The sequence below is a fragment of the Microtus pennsylvanicus genome, chromosome 5, assembly GCF_037038515.1.
Source record: "Microtus pennsylvanicus isolate mMicPen1 chromosome 5, mMicPen1.hap1, whole genome shotgun sequence".
NCBI lineage: Eukaryota > Metazoa > Chordata > Mammalia > Rodentia > Cricetidae > Microtus > Microtus pennsylvanicus.
The window spans coordinates 75,627,804-75,651,679 of NC_134583.1; the positions used below are offsets into that span (position 1 = coordinate 75,627,804).

General features: G+C 46.5%; 1 protein-coding gene across 1 annotated transcript in view; it reads right to left on the reverse strand.

Annotated features, from left to right (window-relative positions):
* Adam12 (ADAM metallopeptidase domain 12) overlaps window positions 1–11,556 on the reverse strand; it is a 306,281-nt gene extending 294,725 nt beyond the window's left edge. Inside the window, exon 1 of the mRNA XM_075972576.1 lies at window positions 11,165–11,556. Coding sequence (XP_075828691.1) covers window positions 11,165–11,255 — 91 coding nt within the window. The 5' untranslated portion in view covers window positions 11,256–11,556. The remainder of the gene's footprint in view (window positions 1–11,164) is intronic.
* Window positions 11,557–23,876: the final 12,320 nt, after the last annotated feature.

Here is a 23,876-nt window from a genome sequence, read left to right on the forward strand (position 1 = left end):
CCAACTCAGATTGAGACAGAGGTAGAGTCAGTGGCTGGCTGTTTTGCTTTTCTGACCTTCAGGTTGAACCCCAATATCTATCTTTGGGTTTTTATTAATCGTGCTATAAAAGCACAAGCGTACACGTACACACACACACACACATGCCACAGATAAATGATTGATTTTCCCGGATTCCATCAAAGACAGATTACTGTCATTATCAACCTCAACCAGTCTTAAAAAGAAACTTCTTTTTAGCAGTGTCTAGCATACTCAGAACCACTGGCGATCTTCTTGAGGCCAAGTGATCGTCGCTGTGGCATGGTTACCCAATACGTAGCCATAGATAGACATCTATATCACCCCCTCCAAGGCTCAGGGAACATATGCAGAAGGCATCAGAACAAATGTTAAGATTCCCGGTAGGTTGACCAGGGCATGCCCTACAACTCTACGTAGTTAGGTAACGCAAATTGGACTTTCTGAGCTGAAGAGGAGGAGGAAGAGTGCTCAAAGTTGGGTAGGTAGAAGGGGATCTGGGAGGAACTGGGAGAGGGAGGCGACTATGGTCAAAACATTGTATGAGATGCTCAAAGAATTAATAATAATACGATTTCAAAAAGAGAAAGAAACTAAAGGATGCTAAGTGCTGGAGAAGGGGCAGAGTGTTGCACAGCAACATCCTCCCAATTGAAATGTTCCCGCTAAGAGGGACTAGGCTCCTGAGACTCAAGAAGTAAACAAAAGGTCACAGGTCTGAGAAAGTAGAAACTAAAAGGTTCTCAGAGGTCCCTCCCCAGCTTTGGAGCAGGAGTAGACAACTAGGAAAGGTGCCTGTGGCCAAGAGAGCTGGACCCCGGAAAGGAAATTTAGCTCTAAGAAGAGATTGGGGGAACTGTTAAGCTGCAGGTCTGGGGCTGTGACTCTCCACTGGTGGGGTGGGTGGGCTTTTTCAGTGATGTGGCTGCTGTTCTGAGTTATTCCTGCTCTTGTAAGTGACCCATACTCCTGGTAGTAACCACTCACTAATTGTCCCTCCCCATCCCCCCAAATGAAGGAAGGAAGAAAGGAAGGAAGGGAGGGAGGGAGGAATGAAAAAAGAAAGGAAGGGAGGGAAGGAGGAAGGAAAGAATGGAGGAAGAAAGGAAGGGAGGGAGGAATGAAGAAAGAAAGGAAGGGAGGGAAGGAGGAAGGAAAGAATGGAGGAAGAAAGGAAGGGAGGGAGGGAGGAATGAAGAAAGAAAGGAAGGGAGGGAAGGAGGAAAGAAAGAATGGAGGAAGGAAGAAAGGAAGGAAGGAAACAAGCAAGGAAGCAAGCAAGCTACAACATAATATCTACAATATGACTCCAATTCTCAGTTCTATAATAAAAACACATAAAATGCTGGAACAGTGATTGTCTTTTGGGGGGGTACAAGAATTGTGCATAATTTTTCATTTTATTCTGTTTTCAGTCCATTTCTTAAATTTTCTGTAACCTTACTTGCTATGTAACATGAATGAAGAAAAATAAAGAATATGGAAAACTGAATAAGAGATAAATAACAATAAACTAGTCAGAGAAAATGTCTAAACAAAACTAGTCTGAGACTATCTTATAGTCATGAAAATGTCAATTCAAAGATGAAAATATATCACATCTAGCTTGTCAAAATGTAAAAGCTAGAAACTAGCAAATACGCCTAATTTTGTGTAATCAAAACTCTCCAAGCAGGAATTTTTTTCCCTTTGTGAAGCCAATTTGAAAAGCAATTTAACAAAGTATATTAAAGTGGAAAATGAACGTACTGTACAACTCAGCAATTCATTCATAATAGGTCCCCTAGAGCTCAGGCTTCTACAGAAAGAAGACAGGAGGAGGATCCACCACGGTGATGTCAAAGGCTGGAGAAAACAGGTATTTGTCAACAGAGGAGAGCAGAGTTTACAGCCTGAATTTACAGTTCAATTAGAAAGAGTGAGCCAAGTCCAAATGCCAGCATGAATGAAGTTTGAAAATACACCGATGCTTAAAAACAAAACAGAACCCCAAAGGCTGCGAATGTCATGTGCAGTAAGGAACCATTAGTCTAACATTCAGATACAAAATCCACATCAGGGACTGATTGGAGGAATGCATATTCAAGACCCACCAACTACTCAGCAAGGAAGAAGGGTGACTGGGTGGGAAGCGGGCATGGGGCACACACATGTCTTTTAACATTTTAGACCTCTAAGGTTTTGATATTCTGAATCATGTGTAATACAATCCAGTGAGTAAGAATACAGATGTGTTACTTACAATGGGTCCTCTGCTCCACGTTAAGTTCTTTCTCAATCATCTTTTTCTCACTATACTAAATTATATTGAAATTGACTGAAAAATTGCTTTCTTTTGAAATGTTTACGTGATGCTATCTTTTGAATGTGAAACTCTCCCGCACCTATAGGCAGGGTCGGAGTTCATGTGTTTGAAGATGTAGGCTCCAGCAGTCTGCAGAAGTACAGAGCCTCTGAGATGGGTCCTAACTGGCAAACACAGGGCTGGGGGACAGGCCTCAAGGGTCAAAGGTCAACCTAGTTCTTTTTCTCATGATTCACTAAGATTTGATTATGTGTGTGTGTGTGTGTGTGTGTGTGTGTGTGTGTGTGTGTGTATACATATATATGAGACAGGGTTTCTCTGCATAGCCCTGGTTGTCATGGAACTTACTCTGTAGACCAGGCTAGCTTCAAACTTAGAGATTTACTTGCCTATGCCTCCCAAGTGATGGATTAAAGGCATGTGCCACCACTGCTTCGCTTATGGTCTGGTGTTTCTATACCCCAAGTCTCTTGGATCCATGAGCTGAACGAGCCCCTTCCTTTCAAGTTGCTTTTGTCAAGCATTTTGTCACAATGTCAAGGAAAGGAACCAGCAATATATATCTTAGAGGTATGCCTGCTCCATGACCCTTTAAACCACAGACTGGCTGGAGAGATGGTTCAGTGCTTCAAAGCAGAAGACCGGAGTTCATTTCCCAGCACACATTGGGCAGCTCACGTGGCCTGTAACTACAGCTCCATGGGATCTGACACCCTCGTCTGGCCTCCAAAGGCATCTGCATTCCTCTGTATGTCCCCTGCACGCTCTACATGAAGACACAGATTCAAGTTCTAAGGCATTTACTTATAAAAGAATATATCATGAGACAATTCAAAATCCCAATGCAAGCTCCAATATTATTACCTGGATATGGAGGATTCAAAACAAACCAAACAAGTAAAAGCAGGTTCTCAGATCACATCCGAGCTCAAGTGAGCTTAGACAGATGCCCCCCGCCACACACACATACATACACACACACACACACACACACACACACAGAGAGACAGAGAGAGAGAGAGAGAGAGAGAGAGAGAGAGAGAGAGAGAGATGTGTGTGTGTGTGTGTGTGTGTGTGTGAGAGAGAGAGAGAGAGAGAGAGAGAGAGAGAGAGAGAGAGAGAGAGAGAGAGAGAGAGAATATGTTTAAATCCTCTCTGGCCTTGACTGCCAAATGACATAAGGATGTTTTGGGTTTGAATGCTGAATGGTGCTTAGCATACTCTGCTCAGGGACACCAGCCTCTGTAGAGGGCCATCTAAAAGGCAACGGAGGTCAAAGCCTCAGCAGGAAGCAAGCCAAAGGTCCAGGTACCCAAGGAGGCTGCCCAATTTTTAAAACAGTTGCCAGGAAGCTGGGCTCTTAATGTATAACCTTGGGATGACATAAAAGCTTAAAGGATAAAAAATATCAATATGAGGCTGAATTATTTAGCTTCTCCTCCTCATCTGTCAACTGAAGGCAAGGTATATTGGGCATTAAATAAAGTCCAAGGAAACAGGATGAGAAATGACTTGCAGGAAGTAGGAAGGTTGAAACAGCGGTCTGTCGGAAAGCACAGGGCTCGAGCGCACATTTGAATTGGGAAGCAGCATCTCTGATCAGCATTACCAATTCTATTGAGAATCAGACGGATTTCCAATCTCCCTGCCATGAGCATTGTATTATGCCAAAGATAGAGTACACAGATTACAGGATGTTTACTGTGGCTGGGGTATGGCCTACTTTTCCCCATGAGATAGCGTAGAGATGGGCTTGCATCTGTGGCCTTCGGTGTCCACTGCTATGGGAAGAGGGCAGGAACAGGACAAGCTGCAGAATTCTCTCCCTAGTGCTGCATGAGATTTTGGCATGGTGCCTGGCTCAGGTGCCCTCAGTGGTTTTTGGTATCTCCATGCTGCTATAAAAAACTCTGGGTTTTGTACTACTCATTGAACATACAGAATGAAGCAGCTATGCGGAATGCAAACCTTCTACCAAGACTGTGTTCACCTCACTTCTCAGTCCAGATATCCTGAGCTGTTTAGCCCTGCTGTATGTGGTGCAGGCTTAGGGTTGCGGGGCCATGTGCGGTGCAGGCTTAGGGTTGCGGGGCCTGTGTGGTGCAGGCTGAGGGTTGCGGGGCCTGTGCGGTGCAGGCTTAGGGTTGCGGGGCCTGTGCGGAGCAAGCTGAGGGTTGCGGGGCCTGTGTGGTGCAGGCTGAGGGTTGCGGGGCCTGTGCGGAGCAGGCTGAGGGTTGCGGGGCCTGTGCGGAGCAGGCTGAGGGTTGTGGAGCCATGTGCGGTGCAGGCTGAGGGTTGCGGGGCCTGTGCGGTGCAGGCTGAGGGTTGCGGGGCCTGTGCGGTGCAGGCTGAGGGTTGCGGGGCCTTGCGGAGCAGGCTGAGGGTTGCGGGGCCTGTGCGGTGCAGGCTGAGGGTTGCGGGGCTAGCCATGTGCGGTGCAGGCTGAGGGTTGCGGGGCCTGTGCGGTGCAGGCTGAGGGTTGTGGGGCTAGCCATGTGCCTCCAAACTCAGAAACACTTCTCAAACCTATCTTTGGAAATAAGCGACATGGTGAAAACAGCACTGCTTTAAAAGGCTCCTAGAATACACTCTGATACAAAAAACATTTTTTTTTTTTTGCAACTGTTATGAGCTCATTACAGCACCATCTAGGGCAGGAAGAAATCTACTTAACTTCTTTAAATGACTGCGCTTCCGTGCTTGAAAATATTTTTGCGTGCAATTTCCACAGCTGCGGCATTTGTCTAATTAGGTATACGTTGACTTTGAGTTTTCGTAGATTTTTTTTTTTGAAAAGAAAGTTTTAAAACATGTTAAAATGGATTTAATGTTTGTTTCCACAAGGAAGGGAGGGAAGGAGCCAAGCGATGGTGGGAGGAAGGGAATGGCAACTGTGGGAGCAGAGGCGTGGCTGGCTCCTAGCTGGGCAAGGCAGAGGCCCAATGCTGCCCCATGTCTCTCTGGAAACCACCGTAAAGCTTTGGTTATCCTAGCAACAACAATAACCGTAAGAAATGAAGACTATCGAAAGTAAGAAGAGACACCATGCTTTGGGAGACCAGTGGCTCTGGGCAGAACTTAGGGATAAGATACACTGTCTGGGTCCTGTCCTGGGCCGTTTGAATGAAAAAGCATTGGCCCCAAGTTAATGGAGCTGTTCTGTAGGCTTGGGAGGTGTGGCCTTGATGGTGGGTGTAGGTTCCTGGGGATGGGATTTGAGAGTTTAAAGACTCCAACCATTTCTAGTTTGTTGTCTCGGCTTCATTTTTGCCATTCAAGATGTGAGCCCCCAGCTTCCTAGTCACGCCACCATGCTTTGTGCCTTTGCTCTGCCATCCTATGGCAAGATTCTAACCCTGAGGGACTATAAGCCCCAATAGATCATTTTTTCTATAAATTGCTTTGGTCATGTTGTTTTACCATAGCAATAGAAAGGTAACTATTGCATGTCACTAGCGCCTTTCCAGAGGGAAAGGAAGAGGGGAAGGAGGTAAGGGAGGTGGAGAGGAAGTGAGCCTGACCTCCCTGGAGAATATGAAAGTGATGAAGGGCAAGAAGGCCATGCAAAGCCCTGGAAGGGGCCCTGAGAATTCGAAACTTCAAGTGTTTTGCAAAGCTGGAATGGTGGCTGCCTGCCTCCCCAATCCCAGGACACAAGAACGTATCCAGGAGACACAGCAACACAGAATTTCTGGGCTCACAAGTGCTCCCATCCCCACCGCAGCCTGATCCTGGAGAGGAAGGTTCACGAGGAACTGAAATAAAAACAGAAACATTAAGTAGAAACAAAAGTGATATGAGAACATGATATCTCTCCTCATAACCCTGTTCTGTCATACTACAAGGCCTTGTAGCCAGGCTAAAACCTCCAGCATAAGACAGGGTGATTTTTTTGTTTGTTTGTTTGTTTAAAACAAAAAACTGATCGGCCCGAAGGAAAACAACACTTAAGCCAGCACAAACACTGTATGGAAGTCTCCCAATAAAATGTAGCCTCCTTCCCTCATCAATAAATCCATCTGTAGAAGCACATAGAACATCCAATCAGCTCAGAATCCCATTATTAAACGGCAACAGTGAGCTGAAAGTCAGATGTTTGAAGAAAGAGATTCTTCCAAAGGCGGAAAAGAAGCATCTCAAAATTCACAGTGACCCTGAGGTGAACAAAGAGTGCCTACCACCCAATAACGTATTCGGAGAGCTAACAGAAACCGTGTACGCATGGCAAGAAGACATGGCCATTATCATAAAACGAAGGCAATTTAAGTAGCAGAAAGAACTCTTGGATATGAGACGGTAGTAAACATCTTTCAACGGAATGGGGGTAATTACAGAACCACCCCCTCATAGAATAAAGTGTAGAATGGAAGATGATAAGGAAGAAGACGAAACACTGAAGAAATAATGCGAGAAAGCAAAGTAGAACTTCACAACCTGACATCCCAATCCGACAGTCATGCTGAGCTCCCAGCATGACTGTCAGAAAGAACACCGCTAAAGCACGCCACACAAAATGTGAAAATCACAGGTAGAAGAGAGGAGAGCAAAAAGAAATATATTTAAAAGATGAAAAATGAGTATGTTTAGAAGTTTCTCATGTTCTCAAGTGGTAGCGGGTATAGAGACAAAAAAGAGATTCCTTATTGAATACCGAGGACATATGACCTCTATCAAGCTAGTAATCGAGGATGGAATGGAAAACACAAAGAAAAAAGAAAATGTTGACATTACCCTTGCATGTATATATAGATGTATGCATATACACATATACAGTATATACAAAGTATATATTGTATCATATTTATACACACTAATGAATATGTATGTGTGCATGTATGTGTGAGAGAGAGACAGAGAGAGAAAAAGAGAGAGAGGGAGAGAGAAAGATCATCTTTATGGGGAAGAGGTGTGTTCGGCTTCTTTAGATTGTTTAGCCTCATTGCTTTTTTAAAAAATAAAATTTTCCACAAGGAAGGTCTAGAAGCCGAATATCTGTGGAAGGAAGAAAATATCTGTATGTCAAGTGTGGCAATAATTTTATACATGCAAACATATACTCGTGTGTGTGTTTGTGAAGGATACAGTAGACACAAGCTTTCTAGTAGAACTCTGAATTTTTAGACATGCCTGTGTGCACAGCTGCGCATATTGTCTCTTCCAGAGTCCTGTGCACACGACAGCATCCTGGATCATAAACCGCCAATGAGAGCTATGAATCTTCTAAAAGGCTTATAAAAATATTATTTTTCTGAAAGAGGAGGGTAATTGTAGGTCTGTACCTTTCGCCTCTTTTTGCCCAATTGCTGCTTAGAATGCAGTAGCCAGCACGAGACCAAAAGGAAGTGAATGTAAATGCAGAAGCCAGCATCTAAGAATGGCAGATAGAAAGAATACGTAGTACCCCTGATTATAGCACTGGCCTGTAAAACCCGTGAAACCACTCTTACACTGTTCATTTCATAGTGGCTTTTCACGCAAAAAACAAACAAACAAAAAAACCAACCTGCTTCAAGAATAGTTTCTGTTATTTGCAACTAAAAGCAGCCTTCATACATTCACAAGTTATCAAAGAACTATCTTGGCCTAGAGAGATGGCTCAGTAGTTAAGAGCACTGGCTGCTCTCCCAGTAGACTCAGGTTCTGTTCCCAGCATCCACACCACAGCTCACAAACGGCTGTTGAATCCAGTTCCAAGGCATCTGGTGCCCTCTTCTTGGCTCTACAGAACACGACACAAAGCATGCACATAGTGCAAACATACATGCAAGCAAATTATCCATACACATAAAGTATTTTTTTAAATGTGTACCATCCAAATACTCTTTCTCAGAAATTTCTAGAACATGTACATCACATTTTTTTAAAGGAAGGAAGAAAAAGCTATGTGCTCAGAAAAGAAATGAGGCAATATGGAAGGATATGAGAGAACTTCCCAGGCTCTTGGGTAAGGGTAGCCCTGGAGCAATTGCTGAATCATGTCTCTAAAGAATAACCAGTTTGTGGGACTGGGGAGATAGCTCAATTGGGAAATTGTTTGCTGTGCAACCATGAGAACATGAGTTCAATTGCCAAAATCCACACAAAAAGTTCAGCTTGATGGTGTGTGCTTGTAATTCCATGGCTAAAAGCAGCTTTAGGTAGAGCCTAGGGCTTACTGGTCAACCAGTCCCACTACTTGATGCAGTCCAGCCAGTCAGAGACACTGTGAGTGGTACTTGAGGATTGACACTGGAGACTGTCTTCTGTCCCCACATGTACCCTCCCCCCACACAACTCTCATACACATACATGACCACAAAAGTAACATGAGGGTTCAAGGAAAGATTCACCCAGGAAAGGAAACTCACATGATCTGATTCAGGATGGACTGCTGTAATGAGTCTTTCTCAGTCCCGCCAATACTGACACGGAAACTTCTTATTGGTTACGAAAACTCAGCCTATAGCTTAAGCTTGTTCTTAACTAGCTCTTCTAACTTAAAGTAGCCCATTTATTTTCATCTATATCCTATCATGTGGCATTGTCTCTCTTCCATCACGCACCTTCTGTTTCTTCTCTTTGTCTCCTGGCATCTCCCTCCTTGCCTCTATTCCTCCTCTCCTTTTCTCTCTGCCCGGAAGTCCCGCCTAACCTCTTCCTGCCTAGTTATTGGCTATTCAGCTCTTTATTAGACAAATCAGAGGCACTTGGCCAAAAAAACACATCTTTACAGTGTACAAAAGAAGGTTATTCCACCACGGACTGTATTAACATTGGTGACAGTGAGAACACCCCATGTAAGGACGAGAGGAACAGCAAGGCTACGACGCCGTGGCTGCTGTAAGTAAGCTACAGAGGGCAGGATGATGACGGCAGCTGGATGGGAAGGTGTAGAAATGGAAGGAGCAGGGGAGAGGGCAATACACCCTTGTAGTTGGTGGCTTATGTTGTGAAAGGGAGGCTCAGGGGTGATGTGTCAGCATGAGGCATCAGGAGAAGGCAGCAGACATCACTGCAGTGGGAAAGATTGCTACCAGTAGAGGACTTGGGATCCAGGACTCTGTTTTGGACTTGTTTGGGCTGAGCTGTGCTGGAGCTCATGGCAATGAACGAGGTTACAGTCAGATTCAGGATATGCTCAGCCCTCAACAAGTAATGATCCTTGTCTTCTGCCAACATGAATAAATGTTTCATGTGTTTGCATCTTAAACATCTTCCGTGACACAGTTTGGGGCATGGGTTGAGATTTGATCCCTAGATTCCAAGTGTAAACATGCCGTGAACTTGGAATATTAAACCACAATACTTAAAGCCACTAAAAGTGTGTTGGCCTTAAAAACTTTGCTGAAACTGTCTCTATCCCAATGCAGGGCTCTGTCTACCAAAGCTGCAGCCATGAAGTAATAACACCCCCACCCCAATAATTCCGCACTATTAGCTTTATTTAATAAACATTTGCCTCTAAAAAATATCAGCTGTGTTCGGACTTCTGTTTATGTGTGTGAAGCTTGTGCCAAGGTTCAGGCCCACCTCAGGCATACTTTGAATCTTAGTTTACATGTTTCTAAAGTACAGTTGCTGTAAAACCTTCAAAGGAATCAGTTTGTACAAAACTCTCTCAAAAACACCTTTGGCTTCGGTTTTCATCTGCAGGTCCCAGAGTTCTCTAGTCTTCGGTGTTGTCTTTCTCACTGATACCACCTTGATTGTGAAATCGTTTAATTTAATCACCAATTTGCCATGTTGGTCTCTATAACTGTATATTTATATTCTTTATATTTGTGGGAGCTGGTATTTGGTGACATTATGGCAGACAGGCTGAGGTGGAGGGTAACAGTGACAACTGGGAAATAAAACGTTTCGTGTTGGAAACAGTGAACGACGGAGGGCTAGCAGCTGAAAACCAAATGCCTGTTACATAGAATCACAGAAACCTGAGTCTGAGGCCAACGCGAATTATTCATTGGTGAACAGCGCCCCTAGCGGCAGAAGGGAGCCAGCAGCGATGGTGACCAGGGAAGCTCCCGAATTTTAAAAAGGCACCTGCTGTGAGTTCTCATTATGCAAACAGGCTCCACAGGTGCCCGGGCTTTAAGAAGCTTCAACTCAGGAAAATACAAGTCTGTAAAAAAACGCCTTTAATGTATGCACTTTCGTTTAACTCCGAAGTGGGTTCTCGCTCTACACGAGGTCTTGATGTAAGCGATTATTTATCACCAAGGATGAGTAAGAGGGACGGAAGAGTTCTGCTAAAGTTTGATCGCTACTGACAATTAGGGTGTGAAGCGGGAGATCCGTTAGGGACGACGTGGGAGAGGAAGTCAGTTAAAACAAAAAAAGTAAAGACCGCTGCAGGGACACACCTGTGTGTGCTTGTTTGCGGGGCAGGAGGGGGATCACCTGCGTGGCTCCGTGCGTCCCTCAGCTGTGTCAAGGCGGTGGTGGAAAGGAAACCTCGTGGGGGGTTGACTCTGACGCTGGGTGGGGGAACTCGCTAACCCACAGGATCAGTAAAACTACCCTACGCACACCCTCTCAGGCGACACGTGTAACTGTCAAGACACTGAAAGAGCCTTAGGAACAAATGTCACTCCAAGACGGAAGGCTGTGCCATTTCATCCAGACACTAGCTGTTCCAAGACCCCAAGTCAAGTGTCTTCTCCGCACACACATCCCCAACCCCCGGAGAGGGCACCTGGCAGGGGACGGGTGTCGAGGCGCTGAGAACGCGAGCCGGGGGTTCCGCAGATGCGCCCCGGTGCGTCTTCTCTCCCCGCGGCGGTGGCACGCGGAGACCCCAGACGGGGTCCAGGTGGCGGGAAGAGGACGCGCGGGCAGCCGCCTGCACGGGTGACTTACCTCGGGCCGCCTGGGGCGCCAGCAGGGCCCCGGCCAGGGCCAGCAGGAGAGCGCGGGCGGGGGGCGCGCGCCTCGGCGGGCGCTCTGCCATTGTCGCCGGCCTGGCGTGCAGCTGCTTCGGGGGCCCAGCAGCCAGCGCTGCAGCATCCCACGCGGGCGCAGAGCCGGGGGAAGTCCTACTGCCCTGAGTCTGCCGAGACCCCCTCACGCAGCGCCCCGGCCGCGGAGCTGAGAGTCTAGCCTTTCATTTTTCAAAAAAAAACTTTCTCCCCTCCCCGTGTGTGTGCGTGCGCGCGCGCGCTACTCTGGCACGAGCCGCCCTTGACCGTTGCAATAAATGAGCAGCCTGTCCGAGTTGGCGCCGGGGACCAGCGATCTGAGGGCGGGCCTGTGCAATGGATCCGCGGCCAGCAGTCGCCGTTCTCATTACCACGGAACAAATTAGCGTCTCCCCCGCACCCCGCCCGCCAGGGGCCTCCCGCGGGTCCTAGAGACCGCTCCGGGGTCCCTGCCCGCCCCGGTCCCGCCCACTCCCAGGGGCGGCTGGATGCAGGATGTCCCCGGACACCGAGTACGGGCCGCCCGCGTAGACCCGGCTCAGTGGCGGCGACGGCGCGGGAACGCACACTTCCCAGCCTCAGGATGATGTGGCCACGGGGCCTGGGCGCGGGCAGCCAAGAGCACACGCGGCGGCGGGGTCCAGCTTTCCAGACTGAGGCTGGAAAGGATGACTGGGCTGTTAGCTGCTGGCTAGCCGGGAACCGGCGGGATGAGAGGTCTGGGATGTAGTGCACAGCCAGGCTGACTCTGGCTGCCGGGTCCCAAGGCCCCAAACCCGCACCTCACACCTGAAGAGTAAGATTGAATTTACAGCACCAGGCGCTTAGGCACGGTGCTTTTGGTGTAATGCTCTGTTTTTGACGCTGATAGATTGGCTAAAGTTTCCTTTTGGTCGTCTAGACCCAGGAAAAGGTTCAGATACCTTCCAACTTCAGTGATTTTAAGAAGCTGGTTAGAGATTCAGACTCCAGCACGCTTAGTGATTTGCTCTCTGAATCCTAACATTTGGGGGCCTGACTCTGCAGGAGAATTACTGCAAGTTTGAGACTAACACAAGGGGCGACACTGTGAGTTCTGGGTCAGCCTGGGCTATAAAGTGAGATTCTGCTCTCCCCCCCCCCCAAATCGATGGTGGGCAAGGCTGGTCAGGGAAGAGAAAATGCCGATTGCCAGGCATCCCCTTATGTCTTCAGAATGAGCTGCTCCCCCAGAGCACAGCTAGGCAAGTACCAACAAAGGGATGGAGGGTCTCCCTTCACCTCAGAGCCCGAGCCGTACCCCCATCTTCTGCCTGACAGTTTTTTTTTCCTCCTTAGAGCTATGTGAGAAGCAGCAGGAGCCAGGCAGACAGAAGAGGCAAGACATCTGGAGAATGGTAAGCCACCGTGGTTCCTAACCCGGGTACTTCTTAGGATTATAAGGGACTCAAGGGGATATGTCATCCCAATCCAGGCCAGCGAACTCAGAACCTGGCAGTTTTCCAAGCTCCAGCAAGATTATACAGCAGCTGAGGTTCAGGCCAACCCTAGAGATTGTGTTCTGATCCTACAAGCTCCCCGGTGCTGGAACAGTTACCCAGCATGAGAGAAATGGGGTTGGTGAGGGCTGGGTTCCTTACTCTCTCCTGGAAACCCACCTTACTCACCAGCTGCCTCCCACCAACAGCGGTTCGTGGCAGTCTCTCACTTCACATATGACACAGGACCTTACAAAGTGAGCTACTTCATGCTCAAGCTGGAAACAAGGCCCAGGAACAGGCACCATTTGAAATCAGCCTTGCGTGTATGTCCTTGTGTTCATTCAGAATTGATAATGTTCCATTAGGGACTTGGGAAATCAAGCTGTAGAGAAATACCTCTCACCTTCAAAGGCTGTTCTTTTTGTTCTGTTGTGATGATGTTTCGCTATACAGCCCCACGGGCTGTCCTGGAATTCACCATATAGACCACACAGGCCTTGAACTCACCAGGATCTGCTTACCTCTCTGCCTTGCAAGTGCTGGGGTTAAAGGTGTGCACCGCCACGCCTGGCAGGCTTTTCAGTCTTCGAGTACAGTCCAGCAAACCACCGTGACTGGGCAGTGTGTGTGCGTGATAACTAGGTTTGATTACTACATTATTATGCATGATGTATGGTCTTTATGATCTGTGATAGAGGATGCCACCTACATCCTATCACGTCAATGTACAGTTGTGCCAACTGGCTTTTCCACAGCCACACAGTGAAGAACCCAGTCTCAGACCTGTCTTTGGTGCAGCCTATGTCTTTGGCCCTGGGTTCCTTCTCGAGAGGTATTAGCCCTGAGGACCTGATGCGAAAGACTTCCCACCCACCTGCTCCCCAAGGTACTCAGTAAAGACATCCATCCTTTGGCCTTTTACATTTGGGCTCTGCTGAGAAAGATCCAGAAGGACAGGTTTATGTAATCCTGCTGTTCTGTAGAAGATCAGAAACACCAAACAAAGGGCTTGGAAGTTATTTCCTTTGAGGTCACCAGGACATAATGGCTTTAGGATGGACTCAGCCGTTAGCCCAAACCACTGATCACAGAAAGGGTTTGTTCATGTGTGCCGGGGGGCTTTATACACTCACTTAATATTGTTTTCTTTTTGCTGTTTAGTACTCTGCTGTTGCTCTCTACTGTAAGAAATAATAATAAACTTATCTTCTTTTGAAGCAGAAGTTGGCAGAGCCGTCTCCAAAAGGCCAAATATGCCCCAAGACTGTCTTTGGTGTTTGAATGGAACCAGACACTCATTGTAGAAAGAGAAATAGAAAACTCTAGCCCCAAGTCCTGCCTTCCCAGCCTTCTGATTCACTGTGGCTGTGAAGCATGGGCCTGGCTGCCACTCCATCCATAAAAACTTCACGTCCATCAGCCGCAGCCAGCAAGGCAGAGTGCTAAGCTGGCCTCCGGCAGATGGTCTGCCTTCGGATGGGAATTCTGCCTCCTCATTCACAGGAAATGGAAGCCGACATGGCATTCAATAGGGGATTGTTAGGTAATGGTGTGGGGTCAGAGGCCAAAATCCACTCATTAAAATTTCAGATAGATGGCGTGTTGTCCCTTCCTTTCTAGAAGAATTGACCTTTGCAATACTCTTTCCTGTGTGCTATTTTTGTCTAACAGCCTGGGCATTCACAATGAACAGGGGGCACTTATTTCTTACCCAAGCTTGCATTGAGCTCAATTCCCATTGAGTACAAGCAGAGGAAACACGGAGGCAAATTCTCCTCCCGAGCTGAGATTTTACAGGCAGCCTCTCCAGTGTGGGCAGCGTGACCTATTGATGGAACTTGAGATAGCTCACAACACAGCTTCTCTCCCCCAGCACAGTTCCCAAGGCATACTGCAAAAGTAAACAAACACAATGGCCACCACAGTGGAGATTCTTGGAAATCTTGTTAATTCCCTCTCTTAAACTGAAATCCCTGCTCCTCTCAGCCTGTAGCAAACACCATCCATTTTCCTATGCTTATTGTCTTAGATTTTCTCCTTCTTAGAACCCAGGTCTTCACCTCAACAGACTGCCCCCAGGGAGTCTCTTCCAGGCAGCTGCCGCAACCCCTGACCTTCCACTCCCAGAGTCCATTACCACACAGACTCAATACTTAAGTGGGATGATGGTGGATGGGCACTCATGGATGCTGAGGGAAAGTCGACAGAAGGAAAGGGCACCCCATCTGTATTTAGGCATCACCTGCCACTTGGAATTTCTCGGCCTTGAGACTCCCACGCTCCCAGAAATGAGTAGAAAGGCAAACAGGATATCCACAAAAAGAGATGGATTTGCAAGAATGATCCAGATGTTCAGTGATATTCGTTCCTTAAACCAGGGTGCGCAGAGCAGCCCCTTTGGGCCTTGGCAACACTGCTGGAATGTGTGACTCCTTACTCGAGTCACCGAGCCCACCTGAGGATGCTCAAGCAGCCCCGCGGAGGAAGACTGCAGCCAGGAAGCAGGATCTGATGAGTGTGGCGTGAATGAGGTATTCCGTAAGTGACTCTTCCTCTCAAGTGTTCTGGTGACAGTGGCTCAGGACTACAACCGGAGGAAAGACCCAAAGTCGAGGCTCAGCCCCGCTGCCTTCAAACTCCTGGCGCACAGAATGACGATGCACAATGAGATGATGCGCTTTGTGTTCTGAACTATCAAATTCTTTGAGGGGTAGGCACGTAACCTGTTAGACCACGATAAAAAGCACACGTTTTCCAAAGCAAATATCCGTGCCTATGTGTGTTTCTAGCTCCCAGAATCTCTGTCTCCTCCAAAGGCGTCTCCCTTGTTCTTGAGCACTGAATATGAGTTCCTATGCTCCTCAAAAAGTAACATGGGCTCCCAAAGGCCAGGCAAGCTGGAGTTTATTGGGGCTAAGGGAACTTGAAAGTATTTTGGGAGTCAGTCAGGGTCTCCATGTCTGGTCTTTAGCAGATTTCCCCATAGGGGAAGAGGCAGGATCTCCTTTACAGAAACCAAAAGGGAAGGCCAAGCCTCATACCTGTGATAAAATTCCTTCCTTACCTGACCTATCTAGTGGCAAATTAGAATGATTGCTTCTTAATACCCGCTCTTAAAACATGACAATAATTGGACTCAGGCCTCTTATCCCATGCCTGAATTCAGTTCCTACCCCACCTCACCCCCTTGCTGTTTTAGGCAGATCAGCCTCATTTTCTCTAACATGCCTCTCGACCACCATTCTCACACTCTGCAGGCAGGATTTTTGCTGTCCTCTGGGCCTGTTCCAGAATCCTGATTTCTCTCAAGTTAGAAGGCCAAATGTGGTTGCACAGCTCCTGGAAGGGTCTACACAAGGCCAATGGAGACCTAGGGCTGCCTTGTGTGCTGCGATCTCTGCAGCAAAGACCAGTAACTCCTCTGTGGAACTCTGGCCTAGTTGCCACTTTGGAAGGGGGAAGCAAATACAGGCAGTTCTGGGACACTGCTTCTCTGGGTGGGCCTCAAACTGTACCCTGACTGCTGACTGGCCTGCTAGTGGTACAAAGACATACAGACACACACACACACACACACACACACACACAGAGAGAGAGAGAGAGAGAGAGAGAGAGAGAGAGAGAGAGAGAGAGAGAGAGAGAGAGAGAGAGAGACTGGACTTCACAAAAGGTATTTCAGTCCTTCAGTCCATTTCCTGGATCCCAGTAATGGTCTATATTTCCCTCCACTCTGCATCCTGCTGGATATGCTTATCTGGGGCCCCTTCCTCCCATTAACCCTCCCATAGACACAGGCAGAAAAGACACCCAGACACCCCATCATGGGGGGGGGGTTGCCCATAATACTAGAATTTAGGAGGCTGAAATAAGAGATTGCTATTGGTTTGAGGTCAGCCTGGGCTACACTGGGAGACCTTGTCTCAATGAAACAAGACATCCAGAGGTTTTAGGGTTGTGCCAGCTGTTCTTCTACTAACACTCCAGTCTAGGGTCTTGAAACTATCATCTCTACCAACTTCAGATGCAGCAGGACCTTTACTGTGGCCTTGCCATTTCCAGTGCCCATGAGGAGCTGACAGGTTTTCAGGGTCATCGCGGACTTCAGAATTAGCTCCATTCTCCTTCATGCAGCACACAGGTTCCCTGGGATTAGCAGACACCCAAACTGGTGTCCCCACCCCACCAACGCCCTTAATCCTACTCACACTGTCAAAACACCTACCATGCGATGGTATCCTCCCAAGGCCAGCCTCACAGGCCGCAGCCCAGGCAGCACCAATTCTGTATATATCTTCCTACACTTGGGTGGGTGAACACTTCCTTTTCCTGTCTCCTGATCTGTGAGGCACTGATCCTCTGAGGCTGACCACTAACCATAGTCATTATGACTGTGCATACCTGTCTGCCATACAAGATGAGCATGTGTGTGTCAGCACCTGTCTGGACCACTCTCTGATAGGACCCTGCCTTGAGCAGAGCTGACACAGAGAAGGACCGGAATTGCTGGCTGAGTGCATATGTGAGCCACCGTGCTGCCATGTTTCTTTGCGGATCTTTACCAATGTCCTTTCCTATCATTTTCTGATCCAAATTCAACAGGGGTGGTTCTCTGGAAGTGTATCTATTGCTGGGGTCCAAAAAAGATAAGTGGACAATATTTCATTTCTCCCAAGCCACTGTCCCAATAGCCTTCCTAATTATTCTAGTTAAGGCCCATTACCATCGCAAATCAAGTCAGACCTGACTTCCAGAGAGCTGCAATCTGTGCATGTTTTATATTCTAAACCCCCTGATTTTTAACTAACTCTATTACTTCTGGTACTATTTCTTTTTTTAACAAAATGAAACTCTCCTAAAGGCTCCAAACAACCTCAAACCGTGTTTTGTTCTAGTAATCAGACAATGGATAAGCTTGTGGTTACTTGAGGATATTGCCAACAATGGAAAAATTAGATGAGAGCCTGAGTCAGAATAATTTGAAACCAGAAATGTGTGTTGGTAATAACTCAGAAAGTCACATGGCAGAGCCTCAGAGACAAAATCAAATTTGATTTTCTTTTTTATCATAGCCTCGTGTATTAGCGAGACCATTCCACCTGGTAGGATGCCAAGAAACCTTACAAAATCTAGTGTTGAGAAATCAAAATCCTTCAGCATCAGGCAAACCCCATGTCTCTTAGGGATGCAAGGCAGACAGTCTTGTGTACCTTATGGAAAAAGGATCTACCGTGGGCAGGAAGCTGTGGTGTCATTTAGGAAGAGAGTGTTAAAGTCCGGTGACAGCCATCCCCCACGTCTGAAGCCAGCTGGGTGCTTTTTCATCACCTGGAATGAGGCTGTGGTGGCATTCCAGGTGGCGGCCTGGGTGCAAGTCGGAGTCCACGTCAGTTCCTCTGCACCGAAGTGCCGACAGCATGATCCAATAGTGTGGTTTTGCTATTCGAAACCACTGCCTTACTCACCTGTCTGGAGTGGGGAAGGGGATACTTACTCTCCCCGCAGAAACTGCTTGCCAGGCTTCCTCTTCACCCTTGGGCTTACATCAGTTACATGGTCCTACCTGGTGACCCTCCATTCCTGGGAAAGAACGTGCTTGTGGCTGTGATTGGTACAACAGAGCACCTGGTGTCACCAGCCCCACCAGTTGGCCCTTGGGTCCTTCTCAGGACAGTTCTCTGGAGCCTCTGGAGTCTAAGCAGGAAGTCTATGTAGTTGAACCTCGCTTTCGTCTGTTCCATTTTATGGAGGTTGACCTATTTTTATGACCTTTTTCCTGACCTACTTTTAAGTACTATTTTTGAGAGTGACACAAAACTCTCTTGTATCTTAGCAAAAAAAAGAAAGGAAGGAAGGAAAGAAGGGAGGGAAAGGAAAAGAGAGAAGAAGAAGAAGAAGAAGAAGAAGAAGAGGAGGAGGAGGAGGAGGAGGAGGAGGAGGAGGAGGAGGAGGAGGAGGAGGAGGAGGAGGAGGAGGAGGAAACTCCATACAGCATACCTACCTGTACAAACACACCAAAGAAAAATGGCTGCACTAATGTTACACAATAGTCATTTGGTTTTTGTCACAGAAAATAGAACCACAAATTTGTCAGGAATACTTAAAAAATACTAATGATCCTTTCAAAATTATGTACACATACATGTGAACACACACACACACACACACAGGAGAAGAAGAGGGGGTTGAGGGAAGAGACAGAGGGAGAAAGACTTATTAGATGTTTATTTTCTAAAATGCTCCTGCAGGATAATGTCAGTGCCTGTTGGTAGAGAGGCTCCTTTACAAACAGAAGCCAGGCAGCGCCTGTGTGTTTCCTAGATTCAGATGCAAATGGCTCTCTGCTTAGGGACAGTTTAGCCAGAGGCTGCCTGTCTGAAGTGTTATCCCACACTCAGCCAGTGGACTGAAAATTACATATCTGTTTTACAAGAGAGATTTATGTTCTGGACAGCAAATGGCCAGACATCCAGTTCCCGGGTGCTAGTTAAAGGCCCACCTAACAATAATGCCATGATAATGGCATTTCCCGTTTAATGAGTATTTATCACGGCCCAAACACTTCACATATGTTATTTATAAACATCTCTATTGCCCTGTGAGGCAAAGCATGGTTCCAATGTTACGATGAAAATCTAAGCCCAGTAGTACCAAGGTACTCCAGACTCACAACCAGCAAATAAAACAGAAAGTGGGTCTTAAACCCAGATAGGCCTCACTCTGGCATCTGTATGTGTGTGTCTGTATGTGTGTGTGTTTGTGTACATGTGAATGGCAACCTGACTGTGTGTATATATATATATACACACGCACACACACACACACACATATATATATATATGTATGTATATGTGTGTGTGCATGCTTGTGGAGACCTTGGAACAATTTCAAATCTTGTTTTTTCCTGGGCTCCATCTACCTTGTTTGGTTTGTTGAAATAGGGTCTCCCCTTGGGACCTGGGGCTCTGTGGTATCTGCCTCCCCAGTGCTGAGATTACAGAGACAGGCCACCAGGCCCAGCTTTTGACGTGGGAGCTAATTACGCGGCAATGACTTGAGTCTTTGCAGTGATGTGGCAGGCACTTTACTGGTGGAGTATTTCTCTAACCACCTTCCTTAGGAGCTCTTTTCCCCCAGCGGCACGGCTTCCAGTAGAAGGATAGTCTGCTGAGAATTATACTCGAACCCTGGCTCATCCCATGAGAGTTCACTACCTGTTCTTTTCGTTCTCTTACCTCCTAGAAAACAGTGGTGCTTTTTTTTTTTAAAAAAAAAAACACTGATCAATTTAAAATGGAAAACCACAGAAGGCAATGTCATATTCTTGATGAGATCCCAAAACAGGACATTGGTGGGAAATAAGAAACAGAAATAGGAAGGCAACTGATTTTTTGGAGTTGATCTTGTATCCTGCCACATTACTAAAGGTGTTTATCAGCTGTAGGAGTTCTTTGGTAGAGTTTTTGGGGTCGCTTATGTATACTATCATATCATCTGCAAATAACGAAAGCTTAACTTCTTCCTTTCCAATACGAATCCCCTTGATCTCCTTATGTTGTCTTATTGCTATTGCTAGAACTTCAAGCACTATCACCGGACAGAAATCTCAAGGTCCAAATCAGGAGCAGAAGGAGAGGGAGCATGAGCAAGGAACTCAGGACCGCGAGGGGTACACCCACACACTGAGACAATGGGGATGTCCTATCGGGAACTCACCAAGGCCAGCTGGCCTGGGTCTGAAAAAGCATGGGATAAAACTGGACTAGCTGAACATAGCGGACAATGAGGACTACTGAGAACTCAAGAACAATGGCAGTGGGTTTTTGATCCTACTGCATGTACTGGCTTTGGGGAAGCCTAGGCAGTTTGGATGCTCACCTTACTAGAACTGGATAGAGGTGGGCGGTCCTTGGGCTTCCCACAGGTCAGGGAATCCTGATTGCTCTTAGAGCTGATGAGGGAAGGGGACTTGATCGGGGGAGGGGGAGGGAAATGGGAGGTGGTGGCGGGGAGGAGGCAGAAATCCTTAATAAATAAATAAATTAAAAAAAAAAGAAACAGAAATAAAATTCAAAGTCCAGTTAATAATAATATATTAATGGTGCTTCTTGCTTTTTTTATATATATAACAACGGTGCTGTGCTATTTTAGGCGTAGACACCAGGGAGACCTGGGTGAAGAGATTTGGGGCTGCCCATGCGTCTGGTGGCTTTGCTTGCTTTGTTCTGTTTTTGAGATGTGCTCTCTCTTTCTCTAGGGTCCAGACTCTCTGTGAATGTATAGCAATTCTCCTGTCCCAGCTTCCTGAATGCCAGGATTACAGACACGAAGCCACCCTAGTCAGTTCCTTCATGTGACTTTTCCTAATTCTGGAGTTATTCTAAGGGATAGATGGGAGGAGAGAAGGAAAAGCAGGGGTTCTCCTGTGAGCCCTGAGTGTCCAGACACCTGACATCAAGAGCCACATAGTCTGTGACTTGTTGCAGGCTGGCAGGCATTGGACTGATGTTTCCCAGCTACCCATTAATACTTTAAGGTGAACATGCTTATTTCAAAGAGTTAGGGACTGGGGACTTGGCCCAGTCTTTAAAATGCTGGTCTTGAAAGAATGAGGACCTGAATTCCATCCCTAGAACCCACATGTTCTGCTGAAACTTGTACTTGGATTTTAATCAACCTGTGAGATCTGCTTATAATCCTAACACTGGGGAAGCAGAGACAAAAGGATCCCAATGCTCACTTACCAGCCAGCCTAAACTACTTGACAAATTATAGGCTAGTGAGAGACTCGGTCTCAAATTAACAAAAACAGCAATATGGTAGATGGCACCTGAGGCTGCTGCCCTCTGGCTTCCACACACATGTGCATACAAACACACATACCCATACACACACAAACAGGCACACACACACATACACACACAAACAGGCACACACACACACACACAATATGTGGTAGGGTTTTCTCCCTTTGTATTTTCTTAATCAAGAAAAGAATGGAATTGCAACCCAGAATAAAAACTTATTATTAAATAGTCTCAGAAGCCAGGAAGAGAAAAATATTTGGTATATGGTATGTGCTATTGTTTATCCAATAAATCACGATTTGAGTTCATGGGCATAGAATTGCACTATTATAGTATTGCTTTTCAAACGAAGTATAAGCTAGGCTTATTTTTTATATGGGGACTGAGAAGAAGGGGAGGGAGACAGGCTTCTCTAAATACACTTGATGTGTAGGTCTGGTGTTTGAACCACAAAACCATTCTTTTCTTTCAAGACTTACTTATTTTTAGTGCATGAGTGTGTGTCTGCATGCATGTCAGTGCATCACATGTGTGGAATGCCAGAAACCACAAGGGGACATTGGAGCTCTTGGAATTAGAGTTACAGACACCTGCAAGCCACCAGGTGGGTGCTAGGAATCAAACTGAGGTTCTCTGAAAAGAACAGTCGAAGTTCTTAACAGCTAATCTATCACTCCAGCCTCAATACAGAAGTATTTTTATATAATTGCAAAGTAAATATAAACATTAAAAAAATCAGCCCCCAAGAGTCAAAAGCAAAATGAAATAAATAATCCTGGTTATTGACTGATTTGCTGTATAAGTTTAAAGAGGGAATGACTATTCCATCTAATACCTAAGATGTTGAAACATGAACTTGATTGTGCTTCTTTAGGAAGGTATCCAAAGAACCAAAGAGAACTATGAAAGAAGAAATATATGTGAGTACATTTTCTCTGGCATGTTGCTGTCTATAGGTTTAGTTTGGAGTTCTGAGATTTAAGATGGAATATATCTAGAAAAAAACCATTTCAGCTGAGAGCATTCATATAGATTGACTCAACACATCTTAGTCTAGAAAAATTAAACAAGTTTTCAGCCCTATGCACTGAAGGCTCTAGAGGCACCAGACAAGCACTCAATAGCAAAGGCTTTTAGCCTGCATTGTGGTCTCTCTACACCATTTCTCCTTGAATGCAGCTCCTTGAAGAGTCTGCCCATTCCAGAGCTGGCCCAAGAAGCATAAAAAGAAACGACTGATCTTGGTTGTCAAATTGACAATGTCTGGAACCAACTAAAACCCAAGCCACTGAGGTCACTCCTGTCGGGGGCTTTTTCAGCTCTACTCTCAATGCATCTTCAGGTGGCAATGCAGATAAAGGAGCACAGAGGAAGGAAACCATTGCTTTCAGCCTGCTTGCTTTACTCTTGCAGGCAAGTTCATCTTTCCTGTTGCTGTGGCACTCCCTCGGGGATAGGAGATTGAACTTCTTGCAGATTCCAACATAGACTGAAGATCCACGACTCTCCAAAAAAAATTCCTCCGGGATGCCAGTGCCAGACTGGGACTGCAGAGACATTCAGCCTTGTGGACTGAATGACTATAGGATTCTAGGCTTCTCCAGTGTGAGGCAGCTATTGCTGGACTGCTCAAACTGCAACCTGTAAATCAGTCTTAATAAATTCCCTTTGTGTGCGTGTGCGCGCACGTGTGTGCACATTCTATCATTTCTGTTCCTTTAGCAAATACCAACCTATATGAAACCCTACAATATTCTGTCATGGGGGAAAAGCCATCAAAGGTCATGAAAGTTGGGGCAGAAAAGATCCAGGAGCTAACATGACTAAGCTCCCATTAGGCAAGAGTGGAACAATTAGAGCAATGATGACTTAGGCTTGGAAACACACCGAGTGAATAATACACATTCATGAATCCATTAGGACAGTGAGAGCCTGAACAAGGACACCAGGGAGCCCAGTCATTAGTTTCAAATGGGTTAAGTGACAGAGGAAACATGGGGTTAAAAAAATGGGGTTAAAGCAATAGAGGGAATACTTGTTCTGGCTCTCCTGTGTGAGCCCTACCTCGGGGTATGCAAATAGTTGGCGATAAAGTAGACCCTTTGTCTTAGAAGTAGGCCAGACAGTAGGGGGCTGCAGACAGGAGGGGCTGCCAGTTTGCAAGCCCTCGTGAAGCCATACATCCAAGAAAAGTTACCCAGGTTCAAGCTGGCTTGACCAGTGTGACCCAGAAGAGGTCGTCAACGCTCTGCCTTAGTTTCCCTGCATGTAGCACAGTGAGAATAATGTAGCCTCACACATGACTGACTGAAAGCCATGTCTCCTGATGACAGTGCACAGCACTGCACACCAACCCAGCAAAGAACCATGTTCAAAGACACCTTGAGGG